General features: G+C 52.3%; 9 protein-coding genes across 9 annotated transcripts; 5 read left to right on the forward strand and 4 right to left on the reverse strand.

Annotated features, from left to right (window-relative positions):
* Positions 1–181: 181 nt before the first annotated feature.
* Positions 182–2,258, reverse strand: AYO20_00320 (hypothetical protein; the record flags this gene model as incomplete). Its single annotated transcript, XM_022638631.1, has 2 exons — positions 182–682; positions 735–2,258. 2 exons carry the CDS (start codon positions 2,256–2,258, stop codon positions 182–184), a joined length of 2,025 nt encoding a protein of 674 aa, XP_022505596.1.
* A 1,801-nt stretch (positions 2,259–4,059) lies between these two features.
* AYO20_00321 (hypothetical protein) lies at positions 4,060–5,877 on the reverse strand (the record flags this gene model as incomplete). The annotated part of the gene is made up of 1 exon (XM_022638632.1): positions 4,060–5,877. The coding sequence occupies one exon, from the start codon at positions 5,875–5,877 to the stop codon at positions 4,060–4,062; it is 1,818 nt and encodes a 605-aa protein (XP_022505597.1).
* A 1,414-nt stretch (positions 5,878–7,291) lies between these two features.
* Positions 7,292–8,020, forward strand: AYO20_00322 (hypothetical protein; the record flags this gene model as incomplete). Its single annotated transcript, XM_022638633.1, has 1 exon — positions 7,292–8,020. One exon carries the CDS (start codon positions 7,292–7,294, stop codon positions 8,018–8,020), a length of 729 nt encoding a protein of 242 aa, XP_022505598.1.
* Positions 8,021–8,397: 377 nt separating this feature from the next.
* AYO20_00323 (histone deacetylase RPD3) lies at positions 8,398–10,606 on the reverse strand (the record flags this gene model as incomplete). Its single annotated transcript, XM_022638634.1, has 2 exons — positions 8,398–9,525; positions 9,578–10,606. 2 exons carry the CDS (start codon positions 10,604–10,606, stop codon positions 8,398–8,400), a joined length of 2,157 nt encoding a protein of 718 aa, XP_022505599.1.
* A 731-nt stretch (positions 10,607–11,337) lies between these two features.
* AYO20_00324 (26S proteasome regulatory subunit rpn11) lies at positions 11,338–12,369 on the forward strand (the record flags this gene model as incomplete). Its single annotated transcript, XM_022638635.1, has 1 exon — positions 11,338–12,369. The coding sequence occupies one exon, from the start codon at positions 11,338–11,340 to the stop codon at positions 12,367–12,369; it is 1,032 nt and encodes a 343-aa protein (XP_022505600.1).
* Positions 12,370–12,571: 202 nt separating this feature from the next.
* AYO20_00325 (hypothetical protein) lies at positions 12,572–13,381 on the reverse strand (the record flags this gene model as incomplete). The annotated part of the gene is made up of 1 exon (XM_022638636.1): positions 12,572–13,381. The coding sequence occupies one exon, from the start codon at positions 13,379–13,381 to the stop codon at positions 12,572–12,574; it is 810 nt and encodes a 269-aa protein (XP_022505601.1).
* Positions 13,382–14,000: 619 nt separating this feature from the next.
* On the forward strand, positions 14,001–15,851 carry AYO20_00326 (hypothetical protein; the record flags this gene model as incomplete). The annotated part of the gene is made up of 2 exons (XM_022638637.1): positions 14,001–15,197; positions 15,246–15,851. 2 exons carry the CDS (start codon positions 14,001–14,003, stop codon positions 15,849–15,851), a joined length of 1,803 nt encoding a protein of 600 aa, XP_022505602.1.
* Positions 15,852–17,314: 1,463 nt separating this feature from the next.
* Positions 17,315–21,038, forward strand: AYO20_00327 (hypothetical protein; the record flags this gene model as incomplete). The annotated part of the gene is made up of 2 exons (XM_022638638.1): positions 17,315–17,565; positions 17,630–21,038. 2 exons carry the CDS (start codon positions 17,315–17,317, stop codon positions 21,036–21,038), a joined length of 3,660 nt encoding a protein of 1,219 aa, XP_022505603.1.
* Positions 21,039–22,146: 1,108 nt separating this feature from the next.
* AYO20_00328 (hypothetical protein) lies at positions 22,147–23,097 on the forward strand (the record flags this gene model as incomplete). The annotated part of the gene is made up of 1 exon (XM_022638639.1): positions 22,147–23,097. One exon carries the CDS (start codon positions 22,147–22,149, stop codon positions 23,095–23,097), a length of 951 nt encoding a protein of 316 aa, XP_022505604.1.
* Between the last annotated feature and the right edge of the window lie 207 nt (positions 23,098–23,304).

A 23,304-nucleotide genomic window follows, 5' to 3' on the forward strand; every position in this document is an offset into this window, starting at 1 on the left:
GATGCTACATTATTTCGAATCTGAGCGAGCGGATAGACGAAAGAATCATGTTTCTGTATCGCTGAATTTTGGCCGCTCTATCGCAAGTGATGCATTTCCATCATTCATCGTTATCGTTACACTTTCTTAGGTCCCACTCTGGGTCATAAACCATGGCCATCCTGCAAAAACACTTGGGCAATCATGAAGCAAAATCTATACCCTCTACCCTTGCCGCCAATAAATCCCTTGAATCGATCCTCACTCCAACGTTGGCCTTGACATCAGGGGCCGTTGCATCTCCGCCCAACGGCATAGGTCCGTCATGGGTGAGTAGAGGGCTACCGGGAACCGCGTCGAGCGGTGCTTCGTGCAGTGCTGGCTTCTTATGTGATGCCAATTTGCCCGCTTTTTTCTTCTCCAGTGCGCTCATTACCCAATCTGCAACTTCTTTGTCCGCAGTGTCTGGAGTTTCACTATTTGAGAAGGCGGACTCGATGCCGGCCTCGGCAGCCTGCTCGCCTTCCTCGTCCTCGGAAATCGTGGGTGGCTTCAGTAGTGGTGCGAGCCATGCATGTCGGAGCAGCATGGCGTAGGTTGGTCTGAGCCGGGGAATTTTGTTCAGGCAGCCCCGTACAAAATCAATGGCTGCTTCGGAGAATTGATCAGCTGGAAGATCTGGAGGCTCACCATCCACAATGGCCTATCAGATTTGTTAGCAACTGGCTTCGATTGAAAGGTGGGCAAGGACTTACACTAAGCTGGCTAAATATATTGTCGTAGGTTTCGGGGGGATAAGGATATCGGCCGAGTGCGCATTCGATGATGGTGAGACCGAGTGACCAGATATCGGACTGCACGCTATAGGTGCCTCCGCCAGCGCCGACTTGAGCCATGCCGCCCCCTGATATGCGTTCTGGTGCCATGTAGCTCTGGCACCCAATATTTGTTTTGGCTATTGAAGCCACAAGATTGCCGCTGACCCCAAAGTCACAGATCTTGACTTGGCCTCGCGTGTTGACCAGTATATTCGTCGGTTTGACATCTCGGTGGATGATATTGTGTTCGTCCTTGAGGCATTTGAGCCCCATAACTGTCGACAAGGTGATTTTCTTGAGGACTCCTTCAGGGACCCCATCCCCGTATAACTTGTCCACAGAACCACCGTCCATGTATTCAATGCAGATATAAACAGAACCTTCTTGAAAAAATGCGCCATAGAAATCGATAATGAAAGGTGATACACATCGGTGTAGAATGTCCAACTCCATGATGATGGCCGCAAACTTTGAGTCCTCGAGCTCGAGGCGGATTTCTTTCATGGCCATGACAAGCCCGCTTGTCCCTTTTGTGTCTGATTGTGAATCTACCTCTTCGTCATCTTTGGGAATGGAGGCTGATGATTGCCGCACCATATTGCCTCGGAGACCCAACCCAGGGCGTCTCATCTTGGGCCGTGCGTGCCTGACTTTGAAAACCGTTCCATAATTGCCCTTACCCAACTCTGACAGCGTGTCGACCTCGTCTAAAGAAATTGAAAAGGTACTGCCACCAGCAAAATCGATACCACTCCCGTGGATAACCGCTTTGTTGTGGAAATTTAGAGTCCCCTTTTTGGTATCAATGATGTTTGAGTACTTGTTGAATTGAGAGCCAGTGTCTGTCTTGTCCTCCTCCTGTCCAGCAGGGGCAGGTTTGTGCGCATCTGACAATTTCATGCCACCTGGCTTCAAACCTCGTTTTGCTGCTAATCCACCCATGGGAGGCCTGGGAGTCATCACTCGAGGACTGCCGGGAATCGGAGAAGGCGAGGAGCCAAAATTCGGTGCGCTCGGTCGTTGCATACCCGGGGGTAGTCGAAGATTGGCTGCAGAAGAGTTCGGGGAAGGAGGAGGAGCTCCTGTCAACGCGCCGCCTACAAAAGCACCGTGCTGTTGACTGGTAAACCCCGCAGTTTGTGCTTTTGTGGGAGGTGCACCCTGCCGAGATAGAGAGAAGGCCTTCATCTTTGCCTGAATATCAGAGTTCAACCCACTCGCGCGTGAAGGCAGCGGGCCAGGTCGTCTCGCTGCATTGACAGGGCCTAGCGGGGCGGAGGAGGGGTTCATGGTAGGACTTATGCTGTTTCCTGGCGAGCCCAGCGAAGGGGGCCTGGAGGGAGATTGTGGAGAGGAAGCTGTCGGTGAAGCCATGAAGGACGAGGTTGACTCTGAAGCTGGTTGTTCGTAGAATTTTGAGGTTTCGGGAGAGGACGGCTGTTGGGGTGATGAGTCGTCCATGGTGACTAAGAAGGTGGTGGTGATTCCGTACTTGGTTGGAGGGGTGTGTGTGTAGGTAATATTATGTGGCCGGCGTGCGCATGCAGTCGCGCGAGGATATGGGCTTCGTTAAGGAGGCATGCGACTCGGAATAGGAGTGACAACAGACGAAACAAGATACGAGCTTGAAAGAAAGGTCTAGACGGTGATTGACCGGTCTATACGACTCGATGGAAGGAGGGAGTGAGGACCAGTGTTCGTGAGGGCTCGTTCGGAGGAAGAGGCGAGGTGACGACCAGAGCGTGAGCCGGTGGTGGAGAAACGGGGGATGAGGCCCAAAGTTGCAATCAATTGTTGGAAGATGTGTCTCTCTCGACTTCTCATTTGACCGGAAAGCAAGATCCTGGATCTGCTGAGCAACCACGGCGTTTTTTGGGCTTGCCGGGGGTGACAAACCTCAAATCGGGAGGCAAGCCCAGGGCAAGGCAAACGGAGGGAGCGGCTAAGCTTCAGGCAAAGTTGAGCAACTGAGCTGAGGTTGGCGGATGTTTTTTTTTCCTGCACTCAATGCAGGGTGGGGATATGCCCCGAATATTTGAAGGTCAAGGTAAAGATGAAATGATGATGTGTCTTCAGGCACAGAGATCCTTGATACGGTAGCAAAAGATGGACAAAAACCCAACCAGGCTCATCGTGGATATAAAACGTGTCGATCAGCTTCTACGATACTCCATACGTTCAATACAAGTATGTGGATGGCTCGGTGGGTTGGAGTAGTGGGTTGTGTGGTGGACGCGTGTGTGAACAAATACGTGAGGCTTAGCTACGTGGGTTGAGGCTTGCGATGCATTAGTTCCATCCCTCGAGAAGAGAAAAGTGAGGCATGAGATTTTTGCCCTGGTAGCCAGTTTGCTAGACTAGCAGCCTAGGTATGCAGGTATACCTGGTAGGGCAACCTGGAAGCGTACCAACATAGGTAGGGTGGTAGGTATCTTGGCCCTTGGAATAGGGGACCCAACGTATTCGGGATTGTCACCAGGGAGAAAAGGAGGGAGTGCTCTCGGTAGGCCAATACCTAAATTAACTCCCAGGAAGATAGGGAGGGCGCAAAACAGGGCACCTTCTGCCGACGTGGAGGTGGGAGAGAAGAGAGAACAAGGAGCTTAGTACGAGGTTTGTACAGGTACACAGTATGGCATTTCAACGAAACCTCATATTTGGTACCCTCGGCGTTCCTGGGCGTCCCTGGGGCAAACCTAGCTTTAACCAAGACGAGCTTAAGCCATTCTTCGCACCCAGAAATGAGACCCCATTGTTGGCCCGGAGTGCTCCCAGTGCTCCCCTGATTGCCCCCTGAAGTGCCTCCAACTTCCCTTCCGACGTCATTCTACATCGGCGGATACGTATGAGGCTGTAGCCAGTGTCCAACTGAGTTGGACCATGAGCTGATCCAACATCGACGCTGTGCCAGACAGAAACGTCGACTAGTGAAATAAGCCATAGTGACATAGCCTAGAAACCCCACAATCAGGTGTTCCTCCTCTATTATAGCATAGAATGAAGTCATTGTACATGAGAATATTGATCGTCGTCTCTTTTGTTGCCCTATCTGGAGATCGTCTCTCCATATCGCACCACCCATCCGTACAAGCCTGTATCGGTACAATGTTTCCTTAACGGTCCTCGCAGCGCTATACGACCCGTTCGAGCCACGAGCCACCGTTTCCAGAACTCCATAACCAGTCAAGCAATGTCGACAATTTGAGTTAAACAGCCAGATACCTCCCGATGCCCATTGTTGAAACGGCGTGTGCCTGAGATTTCAATTGGTAGCCCACTCCACCGTTTCCAGAGCTAGAAGTACCAGAATTAGTGTGGATGGCAAAATCCAAACCACATAGCTTTGAAAGAGAATGTTTGACATGACCGTGGGATACACGTTGTTTGTTTGTGTGATGGCGCTCAGCTGGAGAGCAGATGGAGCCCCAGTGAGGAGAAAAGCAACCACGATAAAAATCTTGTCGTCGACAATGCTGACTGGGACGTATTTGGCGACCAGTGCGAGAAAAGGTGCCATCAAAAGCGTCGGGAACACCATACGCGCCAGCAATGAAGCATACAGAAGCCTGCTCTCTTCCTTCGGATCCGTGATATCTCCTGGTTGATTCTTCGGGATAGTGTTTCTGGCAAGGTTCCCTCCAAGCACCACCAGAATCAGGGGCACCGCGACAGCACCACTTTGTTGCACTGCTCGTGTGGCGGAATTTGCGAGGAAAGTCCCTTTATCGAAGAAGAGATGCTGTAGGTAGGGCACAGACGCAACTATTATGGCAGCCAACATCGACCACAACGGAGGGTTCATAAATTCCCACACGCCCGCCAGGAAAGCTCTAGTCTTGAACGCGGTGTATGACATGGTTTTTTGCGCCGGCTTGGGAAGAGAGTCAAAGGCCCGCCTAGACCTCATCCGAATCGCATGCCCGATCTTCAAGAGTTGATATCGTACCACGTTTCTTCCTCGATTGATGTGTCCTTGGAGGCCTCCGCAATCCTCATCGTACTTTTTATTGTCGGGGTATTCCAGCCAGGCAGGATAGTCGGGGTTGTGATGAGGCTGCACCATCCCATTGGTAGGAGTGGACAGGAGATCCGGTGTCTCGTGAGCAGTGCCATTCGGCTGCCGGTTGGGAGAATTTCTAGATGACCTGTTGTGCGGAGTACGAGGGGTTTTGAGACCATCCGACTTCGCTGTGGTAGGCGATTCAGTGCCTATCCGAGTCTCGTCGTCGTCCTCGACTTCATATCCATCATAGTACTCAAAATCCTCGCTCATATCTCTAATTCCGTCATAACTGGGGCTCAAAAGCCGACGGTTCTCGCGGTCATCGTCGCTATATTCGCGATATTCTCCTCGTCCCCGTTCAACGCGGTCTTCCTTCTTTGTCCCACCTTCTGCTTCGGTGTAGCTGTCTGGTGGCGCAAGCAGGACATTATAGCCCCAACTCCAGCGAAGAAGTTGACCCAACTGCTGGAATATGAGCAGGTAAAGAATACCTCGAGCTCCAACCTCCTCGTCATTGTCATTGGGGACTTTATCCCAATGTAGCCCCTTGAGTGTTTTAGACAAGGATAAGACCAGCGAAATGGGCAACGAGTTGGAGTTGCCAAACACCCCCATGGCAATCACAAAGTTGGCCTGTCTCTTTTTGAACTTCATGACTTTCCCAATGCTCCAGGCGCACAGGTATGATACCAAGGTTTGAACGACAAAGATTGCCGGGATGATGGCTAAATCTACCAGCTTCTCCGCCGTGAGCTGTGACGCCAGTTTGGTGAAGATTAGGCACGGAGTAAACAGCATGACGTTCAGATTGGCCATCAACTTCTGCCCCTCCGCATCGAACATGCCTTGTCTCGCCACAATGTATCCCGGTAAACTAACGCACACCACTTCCAACACGGCTTCGAAAACAAGGAGGGTAAGGTGTGCGAAGTTCGGGTGGCCAGAATGAGGAGCGGCCTTCTTGAGAATCTGCAAGGCATCGTTGGCTAAGGGTATCTGGTCACGAGAGACCAGTCCGCTGAGAATCTGTCGATTGTAGAGGGATGTAGGACTCGTAAAGTACTCGGAAAAAGGCATGCTGGTACTTGCTCTGACCCCCGAGGATCCGGACAAGCAGATCGGGGGATCCAGCAGGAGCGGGAGGGGATAGAAGACCTCGTAGTATGGAAGAGATCTGGAGGGTAGTCTTCTGAGGTCGTGTTGAACTAAGTCGACGGGACACCGTTGGCTGCGTTAATCCGATACAAGAGACCGCAATAAGGTAGAGTGAGCAAGAAACCAAGGGGAGGTTTGGGAAGTGAAGAGGTTGAAGGGAGGCCGGAGTCGGCAGGGAGAAATATGTCCCGCGTGCCGCACTACAACCACAGGAGCTGTCAGAAGACCGCTAAATGCAGGGAAGAAAAGGAAAAGAAGAAAAAAACAAGAATACAAAGCACAGCAAGAAGGAGAAGAAAGTGGTTGCGTGGTGAAAGAAGCAACTACTGGAAGCTGAAGCTGCACGATTAACACAAGGCGGTTTGATACGGCGTGATACAGGCACACGATGACAGGTGATTGGGGCTCGATGGCCTAATTTCAAGCACAGCCCAGCCACATTTCTTGTCTTGACTGGTTATCAGCAACGGCGTCTCTCGTTCGTCATTGGTTGAGGAACGTGTGCTCCGGACGAGTTGGTCTTGATTTGATGGAGTCTCTCGTCGTCATTGCATCAACGCCTCCGATCCACGGGCTACCTCTGCTGCTCTGCCAAAACATTTCCGCAGTTTGAATCCTCCACGCTGAGCGCAAAGCGCCCCTTCTCCTCCGCTCAGATGGCATTCACATCTGCAGCATGGTCGACAAAAGAGAAATCAAATGCACCATACATACCTGCTCCCGATGACTAACACATGTTTTCCGCGCTGTCAACATCTCCGAGGGCATTCGACAATAAAAGAGCTGGGAGGTATATAAGGAAAGAGAAAGGAGAGTAGAAGGGGTCTCGTCCCGTCTTATTTGTGGATAACTCCCAAGGTTCTACACTCTTGTCTTTGTCGCCATGCGAGCCCTTCACCTTCCTGGCGTTCCACACGAACAAGAGTCCTCCTTTCGTTTTCCAAGCAACCCGCCTACTCCGTCAAACTTGGTATACACAGCGGCAGACTACCCTGAACCTCGCACCCATACAACTGATTTCTCCGCATCATCATCGCAACATGTCTACTTGATTCGTGTCCTGCTTACTGCCTTAACTCGAGGCGAACTAACCTGGCAAGAGATCCTCGAGCCGGCGCGCTTCCAACAATACGGTGGTGCGGTCCCAGGCCACGATGTCGTAGGCATCGTGGACAAAGTTTTCACATCCCCCAAGTCAGGATCAGAACCAAAGTTCTCACCCGGAGACAGGGTTTGGGCTCTTCTCGACTTCGATCGTGATGGCGCAGCGGCCACATATACACTTGTATATGAACAGGAGCTAAGCCTTGCGCCGAGTAACCCAAACAGCTCCACTATGGCGAATAAGAGATGGGAGGAACAACTTGTAACGCTCCCGCTCTCAGCCTTGACAGCTTACCAAGCACTTTTTAAGCATGGCAGGCTACCTCTCTCATCACCAGGACCATCGCCGCCACCAACTGCCTTGCGCAAAAGAGTCCTTATTCTGGGCTCAGCAGGCTCCGTCGGCCTCCCGACGCTTCAGCTCGCCAAAGCATCTGGGTTTCCCGTAATCGCAACATGCAGCTCTGCGTCTACACCTCTGATAATGTCTCTTATTGACAAAACCACAGACACTCTCGTCGACTACACCTCTGAGACATATACCTCCCTCTCAGCTGCCTTCGTCTCGCAAACTCTCCCACCAGTGGACCTGGTAGTCGATTGCATTGGAGGGGACACACTCTCTACGCTCCTCCTCACCAGCACACCAGCACTCAATACCATCATAAACCCCGGTGGACGTGTGGTTACAATTGTGGCCCCGGTCAAGATCTATGGGCCCGAAACAGCCAAAGCGATCCAAGGTAACTGCTCCGGGGCTGGTGTCGACGTTGACTTCTTCGTGGTAAGACCCTCGGGAGAGGAGCTGGATGTTCTTGCGCAATGGGTAACAGCAGGGAAACTAAAGGGATACGTCCTGGAGGTTTTTGACTTGGATCACGGGAGAGCTGCCATGGAGCTTGTCGAAGCCAGGGGACGAAGAGGCGGGGGAAAGGTGGTTTTGAGAGTGGCATCTCAGTAAACTGCTTCGCTGCCGCTGTGGACTCGTTTTTCTCCCATTTTTGATGAGCCCTTGTGGCTTCTAAAGGTAAACATATCTCAGCTCATTGAAAAGGTATCAATGCATATCCCGATTTTAAAGATGAAAACAGTTGCCGCCAGACCATAGCCGCTTCTCATTTTGGACCAGCCCAGCCGACACTCGTCCAATTCCAACGCCATTCGTGCTCCCCTCCAGCGTATTCCCTTTCGTAATCGCTCCGTCCTTTGTTAAGGCGCCAATGACATTTCATACGCGCCTTGCTTCGATGCCCTCAGTCCTCCTATACTCCCATACCACGATGATCAATAGACCTCTGGGTCATCTCGTTGAAGCAGCTCGAAACTCCAAGAGCCTTCCTAAGACCCTTGCGCCACATCGGCTCCTGTCTCTGTAGTGGTCTCCTGAACGTCAGAAGACGCCTTTACATCTGCGCCTTGACCCTGATCCTCGGTTGCCTCGAATGTTCCCACTTTTGCAATTGCTTCTGTGCGAGCTTCCCCTTCCACATTCGCCGACTCCCTTTCCATGCGCCCTTCTTCTTGTGTCTTCGCAGCTTCATCGTCACCGATATTTTCCTGTTTAATAGCAGCTTCTGGATCAGCTGTGCCTGTGACATCGGAATTTACGGGAGCCGTTGAGATAGTCGGAGGGGTGAGCGACTTGGCTTCTTCGGTATCGGCCATCGCCGTATCTGGAACCGTCGCATTAGGAACATTTGGTGAGTGTTCTTCAGCATCCGGTGTAGGTGGTGAATCTGGTGGCGTCCGTTGCTGCTGGATAATTATCGTCGAGTCTTCTTCAGTGGGTCGAACGGCTTCGGTCTCGTCCGCGGGTGCAGCATCTCCATCTGGCGCCTCTGCATCTCCCATCTCAACATCACCATCTGCATTTTCAGCTGGTACGCGATGGTCGGGAGACTGCAGACCGGAAGCGCCAGCAGAATCATTTAACCGCTGTTCACCATTGGCAGGGCTTGGTGTCTGCTGGTCGACCTTATCGTCCAGATCGTCGTCCACATTCATCTCATCTGCCGCCTCATCAGGCAGACTTGACGCTTGTTGCGGTGTTCCTGTCCCACTTCGGGTCTCTACACCAGAGTCATTGCCGCCTACATCCATGATATGTCGGAAATTCTGTATGATGCGCCGTTTTCGGCTGGCTGATGGGTGTCCATTCAATTCCTCCATTTCTTCGTCCTCACTATCGGAAAGTTCACCGTTCTTCTGGACGTACTTGTCTGCCTTGCGTTGAGTGATGCGTGTATCTGGGTTCTGGTCCTCGTCAAGATCATCGATAGCAGCCTCGTCTTCGTCGTTCATTCCCAGGGAATCTCTAGGTACGTCTGTCATTTGCACTGAAGGCGCATGAGCGGTCCTTTTCATATTTTCCAGCACTTGGCTGAGGATTTTCTCGAGATACTCTCTCGAGTTTGCGTTTTCCATGTTTGAGGGACGGACATCCAGCTCGTAGTCAGGAGCGTAGTACTGGGAAATATGAGTTAGAAATATTCGGCTCAAGATATTGGGAAGCTCATACCTCATAGTAGTCGTTGTATGGAAGATTTGGTTGCATGTAATCACCCACAAGGCACCCCGTTTCGAATGCCCACGTTCTTGCGACATTTCGCATGGTGTAACCGCCGCCACCCAGAATGAGGGTAGGGAGATTGAAAGATTTGACAAATCTGACGCAGTTGGCATGTCCTCTCATGCTGAGGTTGAAACATCCCAGTCGATCACCAGAAAGAGAATCGCCTCCACACTGCAGGACAACAGCGGAGGGTTGATAGTACTCCATAGTAGCTCGAATGACCGGTTCAAAAATGCCCTTGTAGGATGAATCGTCGATGCCATCCCGAAGAGGGAAATTGACCGCGTAGTATTTGCCAGAGCCAACTCCAATATCTCTCAGCTCGCCGGTCCCCGGGAAATATTCGCCATATTTGTGAAAGGATACGGTCATGACTCTGTCAGTGGTGTAGAACGCTTCTTCAACGCCGTCACCGTGGTGCACATCGATGTCGATATATAGGACTCTTTTGTGGAATCTGAGAAGCTCGATGATCCCGAGAACGATGTCATTCACGTAACAGAAGCCGCTTGCTTCTGACTTCTTCGCGTGATGTAATCCACCAGCCCAATTTATGGCAATGTCTGCTTTTTGACGATTCAATCTGGCAGCGCCTTCCATCGAACCACCTGCGCTGATCCCGCAGAACTCGAAGAGGCCGTCAAAGACAGGACAATCATCGCCAACATTGTATTTTTGCTGCTCTTTCTGGTATGAGTCCATGTTATCGGGAGTGACCTTTGCAAGAAAGTCAATGTATTCGTCGGTGTGAAACTGTGTCATCTCATATTTTGAAGCAGGCTTTGCGCGGTAGATTTCCATCTTCTTGTACAGGCCATAGTTCATCACTAGCGAGTGCGCAAGTCGTATTCGGTGAGGCTTCATGGGATGGCCCGACACGTAGGCATAGTTGCCAACGTCAGAGTCGTAAAAATATGCGACTCGTTTCTTGTCCTCACGCTTGAGGGGCAGATTGTCCACTGGTGCGAATGCCATGATGGACCCAAGGCAGCGAAGGGTGGTAGAGCGGTGGAAGGAGTAGCGATGATGAGTATGAATCGACAGATATAACAGGGCGTCTTTCGGGTCGTCTCAATATCTTGCCCTACTCCCTCCGTTTCTTTTCTCTGGATGGAGCTTGTCAACCCGTGAGGGACAACCTTGCAGGAGAGCAGGAGAGTCGATTGGAAAAGGGCGCAAGGATCTGATTGGGAAGTCGCAGAGTTTCTCTTACATATGAGACGCCCAGGATAAGAGCAAATCTTCTCCTTGAGAGACAGAAAGGTGGAAAGCAGGTGGAAGCACAGCGAGAGGTGAATTATTCCATATTGCGCGAGGGCAAAAGGGCCACCAGGGCCCATGATTCCGTCTCCAACGATCTGCGGAGGCCAAGTTGGCTAACCGCTTTGGGACCCGCATATTGAACGCGCAGTTCATGCTTGCCTTGCAGCTTCATATTTCCACTCAAACAGACGACCATAACCTACCTCCTCCCTGATCTCCCATTACAGTGTGTTTCGAATTACTTTTGATTCTTGCAAATCCAAAAAGCCTCTTCGTATCTCGACTCGGCATTCTTCCCTGATCAGGCTGTTACCGGCGTACAGGTCCGCCACGAACTGACCTACATCAGGATTATCAATCTCGAGTCGGCGACCATTTTCCCTCCTCCTTACCTTCGCTGTCTATCCTCTTCGCCGTGATTTCTCTTCTTTCTCAGAATCACCATGGATCGATTTAACCGAATGCTGGCTGCGGCACATATGGGTGGCACACAAACTGGGCAAGACACAAACTTAGTCGACAATTCAGAAACCGTCTACATTTCCTCCCTCGCCCTCCTAAAGATGCTCCGACACGGAAGGGCGGGTGTTCCTATGGAAGTCATGGGACTGATGCTCGGCGAGTTCGTTGATGACTTCACTGTCCGAGTTGTCGACGTCTTCGCGATGCCGCAATCAGGAACTTCCGTAAGCGTCGAGTCTGTTGATCCGGTCTTTCAAACAAGGATGATGGATATGTTGCGCCAAACAGGTCGACCAGAGGTGGTAGTGGGATGGTATCACTCACACCCCGGGTTCGGATGCTGGTTGTCCTCGGTCGATATCAACACGCAGCAATCATTCGAACAGCTGACTCCCCGCGCTGTGGCTGTCGTCGTTGATCCCATCCAATCCGTCAAGGGTAAAGTCGTCATCGACGCATTTCGGCTTATCAACCCCCAAGCCATCATGATGGGCCAAGAACCTCGCCAAACCACCTCAAACCTGGGTCATTTGAACAAACCCTCTATTCAAGCACTGATCCACGGCCTGAATAGACATTACTACAGCATCGGAATTCAATACCGCAAGACCGGCTTGGAAGAGAACATGCTCATGAATCTGCACAAGGAAGTCTGGACTGAAGGTCTCGAGTTACCCTCGAGTTTTGGCTCAGAACGCAAAAGAAACGAAGAAGGTCTACAGCAACTCGTTCAGCTTGCCGAGGGCTACGAGAGGCGTGTGCGAGAAGAGAACGAGTTAACCGCTGAACAACTCAAGACAAGATATGTGGGAAAAGTTGATCCGAAGAAACACATCGAGGATGTCGGCCAGCGGTTGATTGAAGACAACATCGTTGCCGTGAACAGGCAAATGATCGACAAAGAGGCAAGTGTGGCCAAAAAACCTGTGCAAGCGAATGGCAATGGCGCAAATGGTGCTCATCGAGACGGTTCTGGGCAAAACGGAGACATGGAAGTGGATGAGGAGCTGTAGGCGATGGGCAACGGGGCTGGCGCGGCTTGTAACTTGTATCTATCCGTCAGGGCATGCATGCACGGCGTTGGGCTACAGAAAGAGCTAAGAGTTTACTTGCGGTCTTTGAATGACTCTGGTTTTTGAGTCTACCGGGCAAGATACGATCAGTACCTGAAGGATCGACAAGAGCTGTTACGACGTAGGAAGTGTATTAATGTGGTTACCAAAACGCCAGTTTCACCCCAGCCGGGGTGGTGATCGCCTTCGTTGGTCCTAAAGTACATGTTCTGCCCTTAAACTCCACCTCCTTGAGCAACCTCGACACCAACGGGCCTGTAGTGTCGATGCCTGGATTCCCGCTCATTTCAACGTGGCTCACGTGCGGCATGCACGCGAGGACATCTCGCAAGAGGTCTCCACAGAAGTCGGTGTAGAAGTCTAGTGAGACCCTGTATTTCTCAAACATCGGCAAGCTTGGATCAAGCTCGACAAAGACCTTCAAAGTGTGGACAGCAGACAGCTTAGACAGGCGCTTTGCCAGTAGTTTACCTACACGCCACGTCTTGGGTGGACTGGTCCAACTCGAGCCGACCACCATTTCCAGTGAAGTCACCATGGCGCGATACATAGGGCGAAGCTCTTGTATGACCGGCGCCGGGGTAAAGTCTTGGAGAGGAAAGATTCGGAAGCTTGAAGTGCTGTAAAGAATGTAGGCAGCTTCGCGATGTGTCCTTTTGTTGGCAAGCATAATACCTATGCGGGTAGGCCTCAACCGACCATTAACGAGTCGATAGCCCGGCTTGCCGAACAAGACTAAGTGATAAATCTTGTTACGGATCTCTGCTGGCAGGTCGAGGAATGGAAAAGGGTCTCCTTCCAAAGAGATAGTACCCAACGACTCCACGACAGAAACAAGCTCCGAGGAAATGGTCACATTGTTTTTATCCTTCTTCGAAGTATATCTCAACTTCGTACGATCGTGAGGGATCGGAAAGGCATTCACGAGACCTTCTTTCCATGACGGCGGCATCGGGGGTCGGATTCGCAGGGTAGTGACTAGGGACAAGGCGAAGACTGATCCGCGCGTAGTTCACCACTCTCGAGGCGACGGCTTCATACACTCATCGTGATGGATCCTGGAAAGGAGGAAAGGAATGTATCGTCCTTACGGGGCGACTGGAAGATCATGGGCTGGCCTCTCGTGCGCTCTTGAGGAGAACGACAGTTCTGTTTGGAACGTTTTTCTGCCCAGCTAATACAACTCCTCGAACATATGATATGTCTGTGGACGGCGAGTCAAATAATTCTGGGGTGTAAATCAACTTTCTTTGTGGAAGAAAAGAGGAGAAAAGAAGAGAAAGAGGCGGAGGAAGAAGAGGAGTAAATGTAGATGCGGAGCCAGAGTGCCAGTTTGCCGCGGTGGAGGCGACTGCGGCCTGTGACCGAAGATGCTTGGATGCCAAGGATTAAAAGAAGTTCAGAGTTGGGGTCGAAAGAATTTCGTCGGGCAAATACAAGATGCAACCATCATCAGACTTCTCCATTATTCCAGGAGCCCGCCTTGTACCGACGACAGTAGGTACAAGCATTGTCTAGGACATCGACATCTCATGCCCATTTTCTCACCTTGAGGGCATGTCGATTGAGAGATGCTAAGACGTGCAGCATTGCCTCTGTTGAGGCCGCGCCACGCCCGGCCTCTGCTGCCGCAAGCACTGACCCAGATCCCGTTGCGATACTACTCCAAAGGGGATCGACCTGCAAAGGACGCAGATTACAAGATCCCCGGTATATCAAAAGATTCGCCGCAGCAAAAGGAACCCCTACGGAAAATCCCCTTCACACAACCCTCCCAAGCTTCGAATGCCGACAATCGCGGAGACTTATCGCCTATCACTCCATCAAAATCGTCCCCAAATCCGCAGCGACCTTCTGAAAATCCCCCATTCGGCACCGATCCGGCTCGGGATCTCGACGATGTCTCGGCATCAGTGATTGAAGCACGTAAGAGATCTTTAAAGGATGGGGAGGGACAACAGAAAGAACTTGAGAACGAGCCAGGCGCCCACCAACCAGAAAAAGTTGCTGCGGAACAAGAAACTCTGGGTGAGCGTGATCAGACTGCGGCAGACCAACCGCAACAACCCCTCCCTGATCTGACCAAAGGCATCCCATCGACTTTGGACGCGGAACTTCGTGAGGCAAGGTCGAAACAGAGCTCCCACCCCCCCAGCCTCAATATCACCGAAGATCCGTCGGAAGAGCTGCCGAGCGGAGCACGTGGGCGAGACCGCCGCGATATTCCTCGAGAACAATATGTCTCTTCTAGCGATCGAAAGAAGAATGCGGCGTTTCGATACATGTACATTGTCCTGGGATTGGGCACCATCGGCTTCTCCGTCTACTTGGGACGCAACTGGGCAGACGAAGAGGAGGAGAAGAAACACCCTGATGCCCCTTCAGGATGGGGCTTCAAACCTTTCTACAACAGAGTCAGCGCTCGTCTATCCTCTACCTTGAGCTATTACCGAGATCCTGTCTCGCCGAAACTCCTGCCAGACGAGGATCAGGACCCGAACTTCCGCTTTCCGTTTGTTCTTGTAATAAGCTTGGAGGACATGCTTGTTCACTCGGAATGGACTCGTGAGAAGGGCTGGCGGATAGCCAAGCGACCAGGAATGGACTATTTTATCCGATATATGTCAAATTACTATGAACTTGTCCTCTTCACCAGTCAACCTATGGCGGTGGTGGAGCAGGTGATTCGAAAGTTGGATCCTTACGGCATGATTCCATTCTACTTGTTTCGCGAAGCGACATTATACAAAGACGGCGGTTATGTCAAGGTGAGCAGCCAAATACGTCAACGGGAGACTAGTCACTGACCTGAATAGGATCTTTCCTATCTCAACAGGGACCTCAAAAAGGTGATCATCATGGACACTGATCCGCACCATGTGAAGCATCAGCCTGAGAACGCTATCATCCTGCCTAAGTGGGATGGTGATCCAAAAGACCAGACGCTGGTTCAGTTCATTCCCTTCCTGGAATACCTAGCGACAATGGGATTCAGTGATGTACGAGAAGTCTTGAAATCATTCGAAGGAACGTACATACCTGCCGAGTTCGCCCGAAGAGAGAAACTCCTTCGGGCCAAGTTTGAGGCCGAAGAAGCAGAGAAGCGCAAGAAAAGACCCAGGAAGACCTTGGGGAAACTGTCATCAATGTTGGGACTGTCAGGCCACAACCCAGATGGGATGCAGAGTCCTGACGAGGCTATGTCCGAGGGAAAGATGCTCTGGGACCAAATCAGGGAGCGTGGTCAAAAACGGTACATGGAGCTGGAGAAGCATATTCAACAGGAAGGTGCCAAATTTCTAGCAGAACGAGAAGCCGAAGAGAAGCGATTGCAGGAAGAGGCGTACAAGAGCATGAAGCCTGGTAATTGGTTTTCAGGCCTGTCAGGCAGCAAAAAGGTTGAGGAAACGGAGCAGAAGTGAAGCATGATTGACATTGACTGGGAGGAGATATGCATGTTGCACATTCCAAGCCAGTGCGGATCTTGATGGTTGGTTAGAATATTCTTGTACAAACAGCTGTGGAAATAAATATCTGAGGCAGAGAGAGAGAGGCCCTGGCATGTTCGTGTCAGAGATATGAGGCGGCGAGACCGGGCGGGTGTAAATTCAGAAGACATCATCTCTCATCGTATACACATTTTCGAACTCCAGGCGTTAATAGATGGGAGAGACTCTTAATGGTTGAGGTGGATGACCTGCTGGTGTTTCTAGAGGTGTGATGGAGATGGTCTGGCGGATGTTGATCTTGGTGATGAGCGTCAAGATGAAACCGATGGAAGCCCAAAGGAGTAGTTCATCCGGCCCATGTTACTGTGTCTAACTGAAAGAGAGGAGAATACGGAGTTGGAGGAGGGAGAAAGGAGGTAGATGAGGTAGATGGTGTTTGATATTCCTGCTACATGGGTGACGGCGACATGGATCAAGTATACAATAAATAGGGAATGCGAGATACAGGATACATCTACCTCGTACAGGATACCTAGGCACCGGCATACATGGGTGATGGTGGTGAGGAAGTAGAGATTGGGGCATGCTACTAAGAAAAGAACTGCCCTTAAAACATGGGCTGCCTGGGCTAAACTCGATATGGAGGAGCCTCCGTCAACGTCTAGGCCAACCTCTGTACTTGTACGGAAGTACCTAGGCATGTGGCCTGGCACTCTGGGTCGCCTAGAGGAAACCTAAAGGACTGAGAGGACCCTGCGATTGGCAGTTGAGTCTCGCTAACAACCATCGTGGGGATGGAACCGCGTCTAATTCTTCAGGTGCCTGCTGGGACATTTAGGGGGTATTCGTGGGGGTTGAGGGCGTGAGAGGGTACTGGGGCGCCCAGCAAAACTCAACAATAAGGTGGCTTAGTTAATTAAAGTCGACTAGGTACCTCCCCATGAGTACCTAGACACCTAATTACCTAGCACGCCTAGGTAACTTTACCGTGCCTTACCTGGCCTGCCGGTGGCTGCCACGGCTGCTTAACTGCTCCTAGCTTCCCTAGGAAACTAGACACTCGCTAGCCCTGCTAAGATTCGACTTCGCACGCTGACCACCTTGCACAACCCTCTCCGGAACTACCCAATTCGCCTTTCTCATCCATCATCTCTGCTATCCGATACCCTTAATCTTCACCCATCGCCACCTTCCATCATATCAGATTTCAGCTGAATGCCATCATCCATCACTTGACGACTCGATCGACATATACTTCGCATATTCCCAAGGCCTCTCAACGTCGGCGCAAAAAGAAGGGAAGCTTTTCCTTCTGCCCGTCGCGACTTTACGCGTTCATGGAGCCATGCAATATTGAGGCCACCATCATCATGTCATCCTTCTCGTGGTTTTATGTGTAGCCTTTTGATCCCTTCCTATCCCACGGTCGTTCTGTCATGTCGCCGCAGATGACCCTACATCCGCCATCGAAATCTGGTTCGACCATCTCGCGGGAGGACGATATCCCCCCTCAGCCACTGGACCAAGATGTGCAGGATCCTAGTCATAAGACCGGACTAGGTATATCCCAAACCATTGGGACAGCTGCAATCGACGACTCGCCCCAATCTCCAGATACTATCGGGCCAAATCATCAGAGAAGGGAAGCTGTCGCTTTTCACAACCTCCCTATCCAGGTTCTGGAGAGGTACGCCACCCATAAATAGAATAGTGCTTGTCCGACCTCCGACGTCGATGCTAACTTGACCTAGAATACTATGGACGGTCGACGCCAACAGCTTTGCGTCATTGGCTATATTGAACAAGAACTGGTATAGGGCAGCACAAAACCGAGAACTTTACGCCCATCACCTATCTCGGTGTCCATCTTATGCCTTGTCCAACACCGTCATTACCGGTCCGTTTCGGAAATTTGACCTATATCGGCTCAAGACAAAATTCGCGGCAGAGGTCCGGCGAAATCTGTTCGAGGCATATCTGCAACCTCGCCAGACTCTGATTAATCTGATATCCGTCAATGCCAGTTCCTCCGCCGCTTTGCCTGGAGCTGAAGCGTTCCGCTTCTCTTTCTCTCCAAATGGGCAATCGATTCTCGCGCTCAGTTCCTCACGGATATACGTCATTGACGCCGTCACAGATCCTATCAGTGTGCGCCATGAGCTGAAGACGATGAGACGGCCTTTGGCGGCTTCGATCACTGATGACGGCACAATATTAGCCGTCCTGTCCTCCAAACATCAAGCCAATGTATATCACTTGACGCCGAATGGCGTAAAACACATCCAGGTGCTGGTCATGGACAATCCGCCGAGAACGATCGCGTTGGCTCCCGAAGGAACAGTCCTGGCCGCAGCGTATGAGGGCGGTGTCGAAGTCTTTTCCCTTGCACCGAATGCTCTTTCCACAGACCGACGAGCTGTGAGGAGCGAAGGCGTCGATATCTTGAGCTTCTCAGGTGATGGATCGATGCTAGTGGGCAGCACCCAAAGTCTCGAAGAACCCTCGGCGGTTGTCATCACTGCGCCGTTCTACACCGAAAATGATCTGTCGCCAAAAGAGGTTCACAGTCGCATGTGGACCACACAGATTCTCTTTCCACAGATTAGCAGTATTTGCAGCCACGCAGAGTTGCTACAGGGTCATACAGAGGGTGACGCCAACTGGCTTTTTGCTTACGATCACACCCTCATGTCTTACCGAGCCGTCCGCACTGATGACACCCGAACCGGCGTCGCATATTTCTTGAACCCAACGACGAACAGGCGATTTAGCCTGCCTGCGCCATCAACTGCGCCCACTGCGACTGTGTGCGGAACTCTTGTTGTGGCCGGCTTCGCTGGAAGCGGTCTCTGGATTTACGGCGTCCCAGAAAAGCTGGACGTCAGTCCAGACATGGGTTCGGTCGTCGAGCGGCACGAACAACGCTTACAAGGAAGGGTTCCGCTTACCTCTGCAACGGGCCATATTGAACCATTGATGGCATATTCGCCTTCGATATCTGGAAGTAGCGAGGATATCGAGGATGACTCGCTAGCAGCAAAGGTCGACTGGCGAGAAAGCCTGTTCGTCAAATGTGAACGAATCAAGACTCTTGACGGCGCCACGGCGGCCAAATGGGTGGAGAGGTGCGAAGATAGACCATGCGCTTTCGCCGGTAAGAGGCTAGTTGTCGTGGCCCCTGGTGGCGTCGATCAGTTTATGGAGGAACTGGGAGACGAAACTATGCCGGTTGACGGCTCGCGCCTCTCGATACTCGACTTTGATTATTCGCCGTCCAAAGGAGCAGACCGCGAATTGACTATCGAGGTGGGCGATAAGGAGCCGGAGTTACTCATTGAACGAATGGGTGATATGGATATTGAGGTGGCAATGGAAAGAAGACGAACAGTCAGGGAACGTGCAAGAGGGGGCATGAGAGGCGGTCTCGGTCGATCCGTCACTACAGCTTCAGCGACGCCGGGATCGCGCCTGAGAAGTGTCTCTCAGGCTTCCTCAGCACTAGACATTGACGCACAAATTGCTCTGGCCAACTCAAACCCACTGCCCTCACAACCAGCCCCGTCCAATTTACACAGATCTGCCACAGCTGCTGGGTTTTCTACGGCACGGTACCCTCCCAGACCACCTCTGGCGCAGCAACAAGACGCCGCCAATGCCATCTATCACCGTTCGCCTGGTCCACAGCAGGATGGTTGGGAGTCGCCACCTCCACCATATACCACTGGGTCTCTGCATCCTCAAGGGGGGGTGACGTTGGGTTCACCTTTGGTCCAGGCGCGTCCAATGGCAGGGATATCCATGCCAATGGTAGGGATTCCCGAGAATGGCCATGCTCCGCAGGTTCACCCTGGCTTCGGACATGGCAGTCCCATGACTCCGCAACATCCATCTCAGCCTCTGCATTTGACTCCTCAACCAGTGCAGGTGGTGATGGACACTGCTCCCAGGCATGCCGTCGGCCAGTATGGTGCTCCAGTCACCATGAACGATCAATCATTTGCTCCAATACCGGAGACGTATCAACGTGCGACTCCAACCTCGCAAATACCTGTAGTGAATGCACCGTTTGTACCGTCCGTATCTGGAGAATCATCAAGGCCGGTGTCGCATGAAGGTCGAACTTCACCCTTCCAACAGACTCCAATCTCCCAGCGGCCACACACATCGGATCGTCCGTCTCCTCTGAACGCCCCTCTCCATGTACCGCATTTTTCTGACGCGGCTTCATCTCATAAACCGTCTTCATCAGGATCCGTGACATTGACTGGAGCAAATTTGCAAGCGCGGCTTAATCACCCCGTCCCACCAACTCCGACATCTCTGGAACGGATGCATCTGCCACAACCCGACGGTCCTGCTCTTCATTCTATGATTCCCCAGCCGGCACTTTCACCCACCATTCAAACCAATGGGTCATACAGTATTGTTCCCCCGACAGCTGACCAGATGGCTCATCTGGACCGTCGAGTCTCTCAGACTCTGCGCAAGCCAGTCCCGCCAATCGTCACTTATGGCTCTGCCTATCAAGGGGCTCCAGCACGTGAGTCGAGCGGCAGTCCTAACGTGCCACCCTCGCCACCTCGAGGCGCATGGGGCGCCGCTGGAATTCCAGGATCTCCGTCTTTTAACAAAGCAATCAATCTGCCCAACGGGTTGATGAGGAGTAACTCCAGAGGAAGCGGTCGTTCAATTCCTATTTCTTCATCGACACCAAATCTACACGCCGCACTACCGATGCAAGACCAGCGACCTCGCATGGGCAGGCTCGACACTATTGACAGCATATCTAGCTCGTATGGGCCGGGCGAACCAGGTTCGAGGTCACACAGTGTTGCGCAAGGGATGGGGCCGCCGCTGCCGCACCCACAACAACAAACTCCATTTTTGATCACCCAGACTCAATCAGTCCCACAGCCGCCGTATGAACACATACCAACTCATCGAGCCCGAGTTTGGGCTGGAAGTGACCCGAGCCCAATTGAGAGTGGGAACGGACGCGTTTTATCAGACCCTACCTCCGCAGAATCTGGCAAGAAGAAGAAAGGAAAGAGAAAGAAAGGTGAAGAGGTGCCGAGAAGTCAAACACCCATGCCAACCAGTTCGAGGCCCACCAAAGAAGGAGGTGGTGGGAAGAAGGGGGGACGATGCATCGTCATGTGAGAATCGTATAAGCGTTGCCGTGTCGAGACCAAAAGAGGAAGACACGGACAGGAACATGCAGTGACAAGGTGTTCCAAGTTTCTTCTGCCATCGTTGTCTGACGATGGTCATGATTTGATAAATTTGACTTGGAAGCGACATGTGGACGAAATGGCTGGCAAAAGAAAAAAGAAAAGAAAGGGGGGCTTTATCTGAGTGGGTTGCGATGGCCTCATATACAGGACTCGGCTGGCATCTATGTGATACTGGGTCTCCCAGACATATCTACTATGTTCTGACTGATTTTCGAGGGCATTCAAGGCGGAATATGCATAGCGAACAAAGCTGATCTAGCGAGACTTTGGTTTGGGTTTCTGGTAATTGGCGAGTTCCCATGCATACTGGAATCGACTGGGAATTTGAAGCTCATTTGTTTTCTAGCTGACAAAATGTCTCCGTTCGTGGTCTTATCAGTCCAGGTTTCTGGATACATCTCTGTGGAGGTGCCAACATGGCAGCATGGCAACATATGTAGCTACATAATGTCAAACTCCGACCAATACGCCACTACATCACATCAAATTCAGACGAAAAGAATACCCCTTCCCTCTCTACCCGCGTAAAAGTTTCCCGACAATTGACCCCTCCAATACCTCTGACTGGCCCGTCGGCAATTGAAAATCAAGATGGCGACAGCGAAAGAAAGAAACTGGGTGAACTCCGCAGCTCCTTATGCGGAGAGAGGGCCGATATCTGCCGACGGCGGCGGGTGAGGGACGTGGGACACCCAAGACCAACAAAGAAAGGCTATGGCACCATCTACATCATATTTAGATCACCGACCTCCCTTCAATTCGAGTCAAAGTCACAGAGACATCTCGTCATCGTTTCTGTTCTATCAACCTTTTTCCTTCACGGTGTGTGTGTGCGCTGTGAGCAGAATCATTTTTCACGACCGCAGAGCAGGACACCAAAGAGAAAAGCAGGATAAGAGAAGGAGAATAGATTGTGGAAGAGAGAGTGTGTGACAGAGAAAAAAAGGACCAACTATCAACCACATCACTTGAGTGTCCCAAGCGTACGCAAGAAAAAGGCAAGGCAAGGCAGAACATCTCACATCTCGTCAAAGATGAAGCTCCTCTACCCGACGTCGCTGCACCTGAACGTGCAAGACCTCGAGGGCTTCTCGGTGTCGCTGCACGCGTACGACGTCAAGAAGGAGATCCCCGAGGACCTGCTCGACGCCGAGGTGCTGGTGACGTGGTCGAACGCGGCGACGAACCTCCAGCACGCGGCGCGGCACATGAAGTCGCTGAAATGGATCCAGTCGCTGGCGGCGGGGCCCAACGACGTGCTCGCGGCGGGCTTCGACCCGGCCAAGGTGACCATCACGACGGGGTCAGGACTGCACGACCGCACCGTGGCCGAGCACACGCTGGGCCTGCTGCTGGTGGCGGCGCGCAAGTTCCACGAGATGCGCGATTACCAGATGCGCAACCCGCCCGAGTGGCCGGCGCACCTGGGCGGGCCGCAGCCGGACCGGCCCAAGGGGGCGTTCACGACGCTGCGCGACGCCAACGTGCTGGTGTGGGGGTTCGGCAACATCGCGAAGACGCTGACGCCCATGCTGCGCCTGCTGGGCGCCAACGTGCGCGGGGTGGCGCGCCGGGCGGGTGTGCGCGACGGCGTCGAGGTCCACGGTGAGGACGCGCTGCCGGAGCTGCTGCGCGAGACCGACGCCCTGGTCATGATCCTGCCGGGGAGCGCCAGCACGCGCCACGCCCTCAACGCCGACCGCCTGGCCCAGCTGCCCAACCACGCCTGGGTCGTCAACGTCGGCCGCGGCACCTCGGTCGACGAGGACGCCCTGTTCACCGCCCTCTCCGACAAGACCATCGGCGGCGCCGCCCTCGACGTCTTCGAGACCGAGCCCCTCCCCCAGAGCAGCAAGCTGTGGCACGCCCCAAACTGCGTCGTCAGCCCCCACGCCGCCGGCGGCAGACCCCAGGACGCAGAGAAGTTGATCGCCGCCAACCTGCGCCGCTTCCTGGCCGGCCAACAATTGCAGAACGTCATTTGAAAATCTCTCACGGGAATCGAATTCAAATCAACCTGGCTAGATGCTAGAAGCTGGATCCTCTTTCCTTGGTTGGTTTTGGTTTTGCCGGTAGCCACACCACACCCCTTGAAGGGTTCCATCATCCAAAGACAGAGGAGAGTCTCGAAAGAAACATGGTCCGAGGTATAAAATTGCAGGCAGGCAGGCAGATAGATAGATGTCTATTCT

Source organism: Fonsecaea nubica, assembly GCF_001646965.1.
Source record: "Fonsecaea nubica strain CBS 269.64 chromosome Unknown Scaff1, whole genome shotgun sequence".
Taxonomy (NCBI): Eukaryota; Fungi; Ascomycota; class Eurotiomycetes; order Chaetothyriales; family Herpotrichiellaceae; genus Fonsecaea; species Fonsecaea nubica.